At 45.5% G+C, this 12,324-nt stretch overlaps 1 protein-coding gene and 2 non-coding genes across 3 annotated transcripts in view; all 3 read left to right on the plus strand.

The window, feature by feature from the left end:
- Nucleotides 1-858: 858 nt before the first annotated feature.
- acin1b (apoptotic chromatin condensation inducer 1b) overlaps nt 859-12,324 on the plus strand; it is a 29,375-nt gene continuing 17,909 nt past the window's right edge. Inside the window, exons 1-7 of the mRNA XM_071518265.1 lie at nt 859-994; nt 2,218-2,283; nt 2,842-2,953; nt 4,059-4,132; nt 4,759-6,132; nt 6,391-6,504; nt 7,271-7,317. Coding sequence (XP_071374366.1) covers nt 860-994; nt 2,218-2,283; nt 2,842-2,953; nt 4,059-4,132; nt 4,759-6,132; nt 6,391-6,504; nt 7,271-7,317 — 1,922 coding nt within the window. The 5' untranslated portion in view covers nt 859. The remainder of the gene's footprint in view (nt 995-2,217; nt 2,284-2,841; nt 2,954-4,058; nt 4,133-4,758; nt 6,133-6,390; nt 6,505-7,270; nt 7,318-12,324) is intronic.
- Nucleotides 3,649-3,767, plus strand: LOC139643145 (small nucleolar RNA U6-53/MBII-28). Its single transcript, XR_011695067.1, has one exon. It is a non-coding gene; the product is annotated as a small nucleolar RNA U6-53/MBII-28 (small nucleolar RNA).
- On the plus strand, nt 6,866-6,967 carry LOC139643147 (small nucleolar RNA U6-53/MBII-28). Its single transcript, XR_011695068.1, has one exon. It is a non-coding gene; the product is annotated as a small nucleolar RNA U6-53/MBII-28 (small nucleolar RNA).

Consider the following 12,324-nt stretch of genomic DNA (forward strand, 5'->3'; position numbering starts at 1 on the left):
CAGTATTACTTAATGAATACGTGCCTGCCAAAACAGGCCTTAGAAATATAAAGAGAGCGTCGTCGAAAAGTAACCATTATATATTTATTGTCAAGTTTGTATTTCCTTTGCTTTCGGATTTGCATGGCTTTAATTTTCTCTAATTTTATATATGCACATATTTAACCAGGGACGATTTCACTCAGTGAATTAAATCGAACAATAATGTTTCTGGAAAAAAATATTAAGTTTGATTAAGCTAGGGTTGTGTTTTTTTTTTGTACAAGAATGTTTTTTACACTATGTGAGCTCGTTTGGGTCAGTTAGCCCTATTTGCTGAGGTTTAGAAGTGAAGCTTTGACTCGTCTCCTCCAGTAATACAGGCCTAACAGGTCTCTGCATTAAGGAAGTTGAACACTACATTTGATGTCTGTCTTGTATTCCCGTTCAAAATGCACAAATACATTTTTTTCAGTGATAAAAAAAAAGTTGTGTGTGGGTCATTGATTTTGCAGTCTGTCTATCAAAAAATGTTTCATAAATCTGCAGGAAGACTAAAAGACAGTTATGATTTTCCGTCGACTGGTGAATGTCTGAACAACCTTCACAATTTTATGATTAAATTAACTTCCTGAACTTTATAATTTAAAGATGAGTGCGCCAACGAACCTAAATTGGCCCGATAATTATCAATGATACAGTATTTTCAGACAGGCAGGACAAGAAGTAGTCGCCATATTTATGAGATTTAAATGACCCTGATACACTACTGTTGCTGTGATTCGGAGAAGCCGATCTTCTTCCGGAGATTGCCGAACTCTGACGCCGAGCAGCAGCCGTAGCGACGCTTGTTGGAGTTTAGACAAGCTGAGGGAGCAAAATGGCGGACGAAGATATTACGCTTGATGGAAAACCTTTACAATCGCTCCGAGTCGCGGATCTGAAAGCCGCTCTGGAGCAAAGAAACCTCTCGAAAAGCGGGCAGAAAAATGCACTTATAAAGCGACTGAAAGGGGTAAGTTTCTGGCCATGTTTTGGGCGTCTGTCGAGTCTAGCTAAGTTCAGCAGGAGGCGAGAGATGGGGGGGTTAACGTTAGAGGCCGTAACTGTGTGTGGATTCAGAAGCGGGAATGCATAAATCGGCTGGCACACGTTATTACGTATGAACAACATGTTTTGTTTTTGGTGATTTGTGATTGGCATTGCAACGAATTTCCAATCGCGCTTTGACTTAACTCGTAACTACTCGTTCACCGTGTTGCACACAGTTGAACTGTGCACCTGTCAAGTCGAGGCCTAAGCTAAGCGGAGTGTAAGCAAGCGAGCGGCGGCACATACTGTACTGTACGTTACAGTTGATAATCGTGCCCGCGCTCTGTGTATGTGTGTGTGTGTGTGTGTCTGTGTGTGTTAGGGTTCGGGGGCGCGCCTTGCCATGTAAACATACGGATTTCACCGACGCGTATTTTATTATTCAGATGCAATTTTGTATAAAATCAGCATTTAAGTATTTTATTATAATAGTTTTGCAACAGACATTCAGTCTGTATTTCAGCCTGTAAACAATTATAGGAATCCTATAATGCATTTTTAGAAGGATACCGTACGAATACAACAGCGAAATAACACACTAAAGGTATTATGCTACAGAAAATCGTATAGTCATATCATAGGAGATAAATATACCATAAAGTAGTACAAAATGCTCACTAATAACTCACTATGGAGAGCTACTGACACCGTAAGTTCCTATAGGCATAGGGTTATTCGTCGTTTCTTTGTAATTTGCATACATTCAAAACACTCGGCTGTATTGTCTTCTGAGTAAACCAAAACATCAAAAATCTGTGAATGGTCCATCAGGTTTCGAGTGGACTCCCCTGTACTTGACTGGCCAACAATTTAGCACCCTCTATCTTAGTCACACTCCCTCCCTAGATAGAATGATGAACAAACTTATAAGCAATGTAGCTGAGCTCCACTCAATAGGGAGAGCCTCAGATGACATAAGGCCACCCTGCTGTGTTTAAATCACCTGAAGTCCCTCTGCAAGATGAAGCATATATCATTTTGCTGCTTGGTGACATCTCACCTCTTAATCCTGTCAGGACATCATCTCTTCATCTAGTCAGAATTTACTAGCAGCTGGCTTGTGTTCATTTACCACCTTTATTATGACTTACCCTCGTGTTATATCATTTTACATTTTAAATAACTTCCTTTCATCACTCCCTGCAGGCCCTGATGCTGGAGAACCTGCAGAAGTCATCCTCCTCTCACATTGGGCTGCAGCCCAACTCTCAGGTATTTAGATAGGTTAGAGTCTGTGTAGCTTTTGACTTTTCTTCCAACAAAATTAAGAGTGTGGTCAAATCATAAACATTGAGGTCTATGCATCAGTTTTGTGAGACATGCATTAGTGAGTAGACCTCAATTATTCTACCAGGAGTTATTACTGGTTTCTGTATTTAGCTGTATAAAGAAACATGGTTCCTGTGTTATTGTGAGATCAGATCGCCCTCACAAAATTTTCAGAGGTGATATCTTCCTTGCAAAGGCAAACAGTAGTAAATACTTTTTGTGTGTTTTTAAGGTCAAACGTCATGACAAGGGTTTATATTTTGTCCTATATCGAACTTTAAAGTCTCAGTTTCACCATTCACACAATTACTGCTCTTTGGCTTTGTGGAGGAGATATTAGTGGGAGGGAACTTTCTTTCTTTCTTTTATATGGATTGTAAACGTTTTGGTGTAGATTCCCTGTAACAGTAAGGAGAACACATTGATGTGAGTATTTCTCCTCTGATTTGTAGAATGTATCTTTTAACATATTGTTCTTGCTGTTGTGTGTGTGTGTTTTAGATAGGGGAGGAGATGAGCCAGAACAGCTTCATAAAGCAATACCTGGCCAAGCAGCAGGAGCTGCTACGTCAGAGGCTGGAGAGAGAGGCGCAGCAAGCAGCCGAGGCCGACGGTATGACACACACATAAACATACACACACACACACAATGACAAAACAGACAATGAACACATTCTCTGCCACAAGAACAATGGTCCATTAACTTAGTGGAGCAAGGCACTCTCTTCTTTCTCTCTCTCTCTCTCTCTCTCTCTCTCTCTCTCTCTCTCTCTCTCTCTCTCTCTCTCTCTCTCTCTCTCTCTCTCTCTCTCTCTTGCTCTCTCGCTGTCACACACACACACACACACACACACAGAATGGTCTGGTAAATTTGTGTTGTTCACTTTTGTATAAGCAGGCTCATAAACAGATCATACCGGGCTTCCTTTTTTCTCATTTCCAGATCTTGAAAGGTTTAGGAATTGTACTAAAACAGGAAAAATATGCAAAAAATATTGTTGTTGTATTGTTGTCCTTTATTGCATATTGTTGTTCAGTTGTGACACACATATAACAACATGTTATATAGCTGTAGGCCCACTGCGTTTCACATGTGTTACATTTCACATTATACAGGCCTATAGCTAATGTTTGTTATTGTGAAGAATCATTTATAATAGCTATAGAGTGATATTGCCTAGTTGACAGTTATATTACGCAACAGGGTGGAATTTTGAAATGGAAAATGTGTAGACATTCTTTTATACACACACACCCGTCTCCAGAATATGTCACATACACACCACATCTGTCCTATGAGTGTGTTTTCTCCGATGATGATTCTGCCATGCTAATACCGATGTACCAGGCTGACAAAGTGTCCTCCTGCGTGCAGATGAGTTCAACTCAACTTCTCACACTGACACTGTCAGAGTGGGCTGAGGAGATCCACTACACTTTCACCAAAATTCCCAAATTTTTTTGTCAGCTTTTGATTACGTTAACTGCATTTTAACAAAACCCAATATATTTTTTAGTAAGATCATATCAAACAACACCCTCAGCCTACAGTTGAGACAGTTTTTAGACTTTAGAGAAATGGGTCTATGTCACCCTGATTCAGTCAAAAGCTTCCCGTTGTTTGGGAACCAATAGGCGTGTGTTGCTTACCCTAATCCTTGCGACCAAGGTGCTGACCTTTGACCCTTTAAACCCTTTGTCGTGTGCCTCTCTGACAGAAAGCCCAGCAGTGCCGGAAGAGGATGAAGACCACTCAGAGGACAACGACAGCTCCTCCTACGTCTCTGACAAGGTCAGTGACCTCCACACACACACAGAAACACATGGAGAAAACTGAAGATCTGTCCCACCAAACAGGGCACAGTGACACACAACCACTACACATTGATCATAACATGTTGTGAATTGTTTACAAAGATTATTTTTTATTCTTTATTTAGGTCCTAATTTCTAATCTAAGTGGAGGCACTAAGGGTAAAAACAATGACATCTTGTGACACCTAAAGAGGTGTTGAAAATATATGTTAAGCCTACCATTTTAAGTTGCAAAATTGGGTTTTTAAAATTATGAAAGGCTTATTTTCCATTTCCCTCAACAATTTATATGTATAGGATAATAATAGATACACCCTAATAAAATCCCAAGTGATACTTTCACCTTATACAAAGTGATTCTTCTGATGCTTATATCCTTGAATAGTGTTTCTATAGTCATGGTAGACCTCGAACAGTCATGAAATTTGAAAATTGTTTGTCTGGGCCTGGACATTCAACTCGGCAATTTAACAAAACAAGTAAATGGATGGATGGATAGCTGGATGGATAGATAGATAGACAGATAGGTAGAAAACATGTGGGAACCCTGTTTGAGGGCACAATGTTTTCTCTCAAACTAACGTCATTATTTGCACCCAGCAGCATCGCCCCATGCCCTCCCAGCCCCCACTGACAAGGGCAGAGGAGGAGGGAGGAGGAGGCCCACTGGTGGGGCAAGGGATGACGGCTCGCAGGCCTGACATGGGCCCAGGCCCCACCCACCACCACCAGGAGTCCTCTGAGGCTCCAGGATCTTGGATGCAGAGAGCCACGCTTCAGCCGGGACACGAGGAGCCACCCGCCCCCTCTCCTCCCCGCGCCGTAGCCTCCCTGTCGGTGCGCGTCCTGGGCCAGCCCGATCGGCAGGGGCTGCCCCCCGCCGTGCCCCGAGCCCAGGAGAAGGAGGGTGCCGCGCCCGCCGAGCCGGGTTCAGCCCATCCCGTCCTCCACCTCAGCCGATCCGCCGTGGCCGCGGCAGGAGGTCACATCCGCGAGGACAGCGATGAAGATGACGACGGCGATGACGAGAGCGAGGAAGATGAGGAGTGGGGGCCCGGGGCACGGAGGGGCGGCAGAGTGGCTCCCCAGCTGCAGCAGCCGTCCCCCAGCATCCCATCGGTGTCCGCGAGATCCAGACGCAAGCTTCAGCCTCCGCAGCACATCCCGCCACCGCAGGTACACCAGCCCCCCATGCAGCTACGCCACCCCACCCCTCCTCCCTCTCCACCCCCCGAGCTCTCCTTCCCCCTCCCCGACACTCCCAAGCAGAGCCCCCCAGACACGGACGATCCAGAGGCAGACGGCCCCAGGGCCGCAGCTGGTGCGGGGGCGGCGTCTCGCCCTCGTCCCGCGATGCAGAGGCAGGACTCCGACTCGAGCTCCCGCTCCAGCAGTCCTGAGCCCCCCCAGCAGCGCAGGCCAGGGCCCCTCTCCCTGCTCGCCCGCAAGATGGAGTCCGAGGGGGCTTTCCCTGCAGTGCAGGCCCCCCTAGCTGTGGGCATGTCAGGAGAGACGGCGTGCTCATCTGCTGTGCTCGCCATCTCTATCACTGCTGCCAGTTCCAGTGAATCACCACTGCAGAGAATGGAGAGGGAGAGGCAACAAGAGAAGAGAGAGAAGGAGGAAGAGAGGCGACTGAAGGAGGAGAAGGAAAGAGGACGACGGCAGGAGGAGGAGGAGAGAGAAAGAAGAAAGAAACAAGAGGAGGAGATGGAGAAGAAACGTCTGGAAGAAGAGAAGGAAAAGGAGAGGAAGCGACTGGAAGAGGAGAAGAAAAGACGTCAGGAAGAGGAGAGGGAAAAAGAGAGAAAACATCAGGAAGAGGAGCGGGAAAAAGAGAGGAAACGCCTGGAAGAGGAGAGGGTAAAAGAGAGGAAACGGCAGGAAGAGGAGAAGAGAAGAGAGGAGAAACGGCTGGAAGAGGAGAAGAGAAGAGAGGAGAAACGGCTAGAGGAGGAGCGGGAGAAGAGGCGGGAGGCAGAGGAGAAAGAGAGGGAGAGCCGACTGCCGCCATGGAAGAGAGGCCGAGACCCGGCGGGAGCGGCCCAGCTGTCTCAGACCCAGGCTGGGTCAGAGGAGTCGAGGAGGTCGGTCCTGGTCACGGATGCCTCGCCACAGCAGCCTCTGTCCTCTCCGCCCACCAACACAGCTCCTACAGCTAAGAGGCCTCGCATGTTCTCCGACACTCCAGCGGGGTCCAAGGCCTCAGAGCGCGGCTCGGTGGTCGTGACCGAGGCCCAGGATTCAGGCTCCTCGTCGGATTCCGACTCCAAGTCTGACTCTTCTTCACGCTCATCGCAATCCTCTTCCTCCTCCCAGGATAAGTCCCGCCCTGCCAGGCAGCTGAAGGTTAGTGACTGGGCTGATGTAGGTGTCAGTCATGCGTTAGGGCATCGATGGCCTCTGATCTGTGAGCTATAGGTACGCACGGGCCATCCGGTTACTCGCTGGGTAGAACTAACTCACTAACGGTGTTACCAGTTTCTTACCAGTTTCTCTTCATGCCTGTTCGCATTACAAAGTAATTAATTTATACCATATAGTCTGTTGGCAGCAAAGATGTATAGGTAAAATAGTCAAATACAACATAGATACTTAGATTTGGTTCACCTACGATCTGAAAATATGTGTGAAAATATGTGAAAATACCTCTATACTTTTTTGGATTGTGTTTCCCCTTTGAGACGAGGAGTGTTTGAGTGTGTATTTTTTCTAGTGTTGATTTTTCCATGCTAATGGCGATGCACCGGGCTGACAGTGTGTCTGCCAGGGTGTTTGTGAGTTAAACTCAGCTTTTTTAAGGCTGAGGAACATTAACGTCTCCATTTTAATTCACTGCTAGAATGTGTTGGGAAGACTATTTCATCAGTGTAGACCACATCTTGGTCCTGACTCTTAAGTCGCGTTCCACTAATGTTTCCAATTAATGTTCTTTTGATTTTTTTTTCTTTCCTTTATTTCAACCCTTCTGTTGCACCCTTGAAAGACACCTCTCTGTCTTGTGAAATTGTCCATTGATTATGAGCCAACTATTGACATGCATTTAAAAAATATATACTCTTTGGGCATTTCTATTATTTGTTTTTCCTTATATTTACTCTTAATCACCTTACAGAAGGCCGACCAAGGACAAGAGGCAGAGGATGAGAAAAAGACCCTGGGATAAAGGAGAGAAGAGGCGATACCCCTCAAAAAGGTCAGAAACAGTCACTACAATGTCTTTACTGTCTGGACAAAATTCCTGGTACATCCCAAAAATTCACCAGCGATTTCACTCTTTTACCAGATAGCTAGAGTGGAATTGGATCTTCAAATGATGGTTTGTGGGTAGTGGAGTAGAAAGTTACCAACAACAGCAAAAATTACCCAGCATTCGCCTAGTGGCTAATGATAATTTCACACCCTTCTTATTGTCACATCTGTTTATGTTTGCCCACCACTCTCATTGTCTTTCTCACTTTTTTAGCAAGCAAATCACTGCTTTGTGTAGCAAAACAACACATTATTATAGATCCCACTGCTTTTCTAGGTGAGAGACGTTCATGTAGAATTTGAATTGCTGGGATTGGTCACTGACTTAATGTATGCAGAACTGACAATGCAGGAGGGTGTTTACGCCCCGACTCCCCTACTTAACACCTGAACTTCCTTTTGACTGCAGTTGTGGCTGGTGGAGGTGATCATACATCACTTTTTGGGACAAACTGTTTTCAGAGAAGTTGATAGGTGAATGAGGTGATGAAGAAAATTTAGTTTCATCACTTCCCTATGGAAAGATGTATGGTCTAACACATTGAAGTAATCAAGATATTTTGGATATCTTGGGTGATGATTGCATTTTCTAAAGCTAGAGGGCCGTGTTCCTGCACACATTTCCTATCTTAACTTTGGCCCATGCTGGGAAAACTACACATAATGTGATTGTAAATACAGGAGATTGCAGGTATTTAGGTTATAGAGATCAGGTATCGAGATTTACAGGGATGTAGTGAACCCACTGAAACCTAGTTTAAATTATACCTCATATAAACATACCTACCTTTTAATTTAATGATTTATAGTAATCATCATAATAAGTAGTATCAAACTGATGTAGTTTATATGAGGATAGGGTCTTTTTAGGGTATTTTGCCATATGATGATGGGCTGGAGGTCAGTTTAACCACAATTTTATTTACCACTACATCACTGTACAGTAGAAATGTCTGAATTGAAGAGATGGATAAATGGATGTGTTTTCTGTCCGTGAGCTGTGTTATAGTAACTTGGGTTGAACTTCGGAGTTCACTGAAATGATCGCTCTGACATGGATCACATTGATTGGTCACTCCAAGGGCGGAAATCGTTGCCATTGTATAAAGGAGTCGACTGTATCGAAAGGACGGCATGAAGGAAAACAATATCTCCTCCAATTAAACACGTTGGCCACTACACTAACAGCGGGTCTCCCACGCTGCTCTCCAATCTGCATCGGTTACAAAACACCTCCAAATGCTTTGTCACTCACTGGTCCTAATTATAGCCGGCTCTATTTCTTGTCAGGCGTTCAATGCGGCAGCCTCACAACCGGCGTGGCTTCTCTTTCTGGGAAAAAAATGTGTCCTTGCTATCCCTGCCTCCTTTTCTCCCTCTGATTTTCCTGTCATTTCCTCAATCGCCGGCAGCAACAACCATATTTCCATTAACTACAGATCCTTTAATAATCGTATTCACTATTTTCCCTGTTGGTACTTTGTATTTCTCTAAAAAGAAACCGTTGTAACCGATCATCAAAAGGGCTTTTATTGTGGAATTTTCTGACCGGAAATCGGGTTTTTATCCTAGCTCGCTTGACACTAGTCTCACCAGCCAACATGGCCGCCATGCATGCATTGCATCTCTGATACCGACGCAGTGCACGGCCCAGCAGCAAGCCGCCGCGACCGGATTTTTTCGCGTCCCCGATTTCAACCCACGCCTGACCGGAATAAACGATTAACGGCAGAGTATTATTTACCCCCGGGGGGTTCCCAGCCTGGCGGTATGCTGTCCGAAGGCAACAAAAACGGGTAAGAGAGAGAGAGAGAGGCAGAGGGCGACAGACGGCTTCAGGTTGCTGGTAATAGTTACCCTCTTAACGGTAGCCAGAAAGCAACGGGGATAGCCCGTGTCAGCCTACCGCTTACCCGGCAGTATTTTACGCAGCTCGTTAACTAGACTGTCCGTTCCTGCCGGTAAAATATCAATTGTCACCGGTGGCCTGGTTGCAAGCATGTAACATGCTCGCCCATGTGAGGACCGGGGGTGGGGACCGCGGTGAGTCTTTTGTTGGGAGAAAAGAGGCAGGAGAGATTTTTTTTTTTGTGGGGTGGGGGGGTCCCTCGCCTTATTTGATCAGTGCCTAAAATAGCTTTACACTGAGGTAACGCACAGATAAATAAATAATGGGCTTGGATTTCATGGCGTGATGACGAGAATCATGCGGGCATCTGTCTTATGAATTAAACAATGATTTGTCCCCCCCCCCCATCTTCCTTCTTGACCTCAACGTGTTCTGCCACACCACACAGTCAAAAGACAGAGCTTTTTTTCTTCTGTCAGACTTACAGAGAATCAAATACGGGGTTTAGTTTTTTTTAAAGAATAGGATGACATCTTTATTTTTTGTCCATCAGGGCTCAAACACGGCCATGCTGTACATGCATCCTGTTGTCTAGAGCAGTTAAGACTGTATGTTGGGGTTGTGTGGCTGTAGATGTTAATGATCTGGCTGTTGTCAAGGGAGAGCATTAAAGCAGACATCTGTTAGCCGTCCAGTCTGTGTGAATGGGCCCTTATGGTGTGACATAATTCCCCCAACTGGCACCAGCGCTCACACTCTCCTCTCCTGGGAGCCGACTACATGTCGCGTTTGAGCGGTGATAATGCTTTGGTTCTGTTTATATGGCCGGTGTTAGTTTCTCAGGACTTGATTTGGGCCGGATTTGGATCAGTTTGTTGACCTGCCAGGAATGTGAACCAGCGCCTCTGGTAACACCGCAGGTCTGGTCACTTTTTGTCGGTCAGATTTTAGAGAAGTTCAACCAGAAGAAATGTCATCAGTTGTTTGCCATGATGTCACTGATCCCTTCTCTGTTTTACAGATTGTAATATTGTTGCTCAGGCACAAGCTGCCTTTGACCTATTTCAGCGAGCTGCACCTCAGTGTGTTACCTCATTCCAGCGCAGTCCAAGAATTGGTATAGATGCAGAGATGTTTGAAATAAAGGAGGCCTCTCTTTGAAACACAGAGACACACACTTTCACTCACTCACACTCTCTCTCTCTCTCTCTTAATCTTGGTCAGGCTTTTCCTCCACTCCTGTTCCTCGGGGGTTATATTTCTAGTCGACATCTGCCCCATTTATGGGCCCCTGTCATTCTGCAGGTGTGTCTGTGGTCTTGCCCCTGAGTCACACACACACACACACACACACACACACACACACACACTCATCCACATCTACACCTAGTACAAAGGAGGAGATTCTGTGTGGCATGGAGGAGGGGTAAATGTCGTCCCCCTGCCAACCCTCCTGCCAGTGACTAAAGAGGTAGAAGGGGCTCTCCTTACCCTCTGGGTAGATTGCCGTACTGCGGGGACTAATGTTACAATCCCTCCTCTTAAAGACGCAAAACTGAACATCGCCAATGGCCATGCTGCATGTCAGTCAGAGAGAAGAAAGCGGAGGATTGACTGTCTGACCTGTCGGTGTGAGACTTTGTGTGAGTAATTAGCAAACTGAAGAGGCATCCTTACAATTACTTTGCTTATCACTCTTGAAAGCAAGTGGGGGGGAATGGCTTATATTGTCTGTTTGGTGCAAAATGACATTGGCTGCATTCGGTGACTTGGATATTGTTGGATGTAGGTGACTCAGGGTGTGAACCAGGATGATTTTACAGGGGGTCAAACTGGCCGCCTACTACTTTTCTAGAGGGTCAATGCTTTGTCTGGGCGGGTCAACGGAAAGCAAGGATCCCGAGACGGTCACTTGCACTAATATGTTGCTAAGTGATACAGTATTGCACTCATAACTAGAGAGAAAACACCATGTTGGCTGCACCTTACACTGGCTGATGCAGATACCGATATTGGTACCTTGAATTCAATACCAAACAATACTTTTTTTTTTATAATGTGTATAAATGAAAGCAGTTTGTCTTTTGTTTGCTTCTACAAATGAATGCATGTGTAACGTGTTCCTTAGAAAGTGTAAGTTGTTTATGTCATTCCCATCCCTGTATTTACCGATGCACAGGATTTGAGGTGTGCTGTGGTGTAGTGAAGGATGCTTTAGGAGACGGGCCTCCCACCTACAGGGTGCTGCCTGGGTGGCTGTGTCATCACATGGAGAGAGCGGAGGAGGTTGGGTTGCTGCTGGCAGCGGGGGCTGAAATATAATGATCACATTTCCCTGGTTTGCTCTGTCTTAGATAACACACAGATAAAATAAACGAAAACAAAATGCGGCGAAGTGTCGTGCTAAGTGAGGTTTAACTTACATGAATGTCTGCAGTAATAAGGTTGTGGTAACTAGATAGCGTGGCCGTTGTCTGCTGTGTTTGAGTGCATTGCCTTTTGCTTTTTATTTTGTTATAAAATATAATCTCATCTTCATCCGATTCTCTTCCTGCTTTGCGGAAATCTCTCTCTGCGGCAGAATGTGCACCGAAGTAGAGTTTGCTGTTTTGAGTTGGGTTGTAGTGGGTTGTGTGTGCACTTAAATACACCATTTTGCACAAACCAAAAACACAAACTGTATTGGCGTTTCTGTCGGCAGTGATTTTTGGAGGGGGTCAAGTGGACGCACTGGCCAACTTTCAGAGGGACGCTTTATATTTAAGGGTGTTGTGGCGTAATGGCCCAGCCTAGATCAGACCCTGGTGGCTTTTCAAGAGCATCTGTGTGTGGTCTTGTTGGAGTCAGCTGTGAGTGTGTGTCTTGGACTATGAGTTAGTTTGAGGAGTATTTGTGACCCTGGGTGTCAGTTGGCTGGTGAGTTATTTATAGCGGTGCTGACCCAGATCACTGGCCTCAAGCACCCTTCCTCTGACTCTTCCTACGTTTCCTCTGTCTTGTGCTACACATCGTTTTGTCTCTTCGGTGCTCTCTACTGCTTTCTACACTCCGACCCTTGCGTTGCCTCG

This window comes from Centroberyx affinis, unplaced genomic scaffold, assembly GCF_046629955.1.
Source record: "Centroberyx affinis isolate AG114_WGS23_722 - 3 ecotype Tasmania unplaced genomic scaffold, CSIRO-AGI_Caff_v1 ptg000562l_1, whole genome shotgun sequence".
Taxonomy (NCBI): domain Eukaryota; kingdom Metazoa; phylum Chordata; class Actinopteri; order Beryciformes; family Berycidae; genus Centroberyx; species Centroberyx affinis.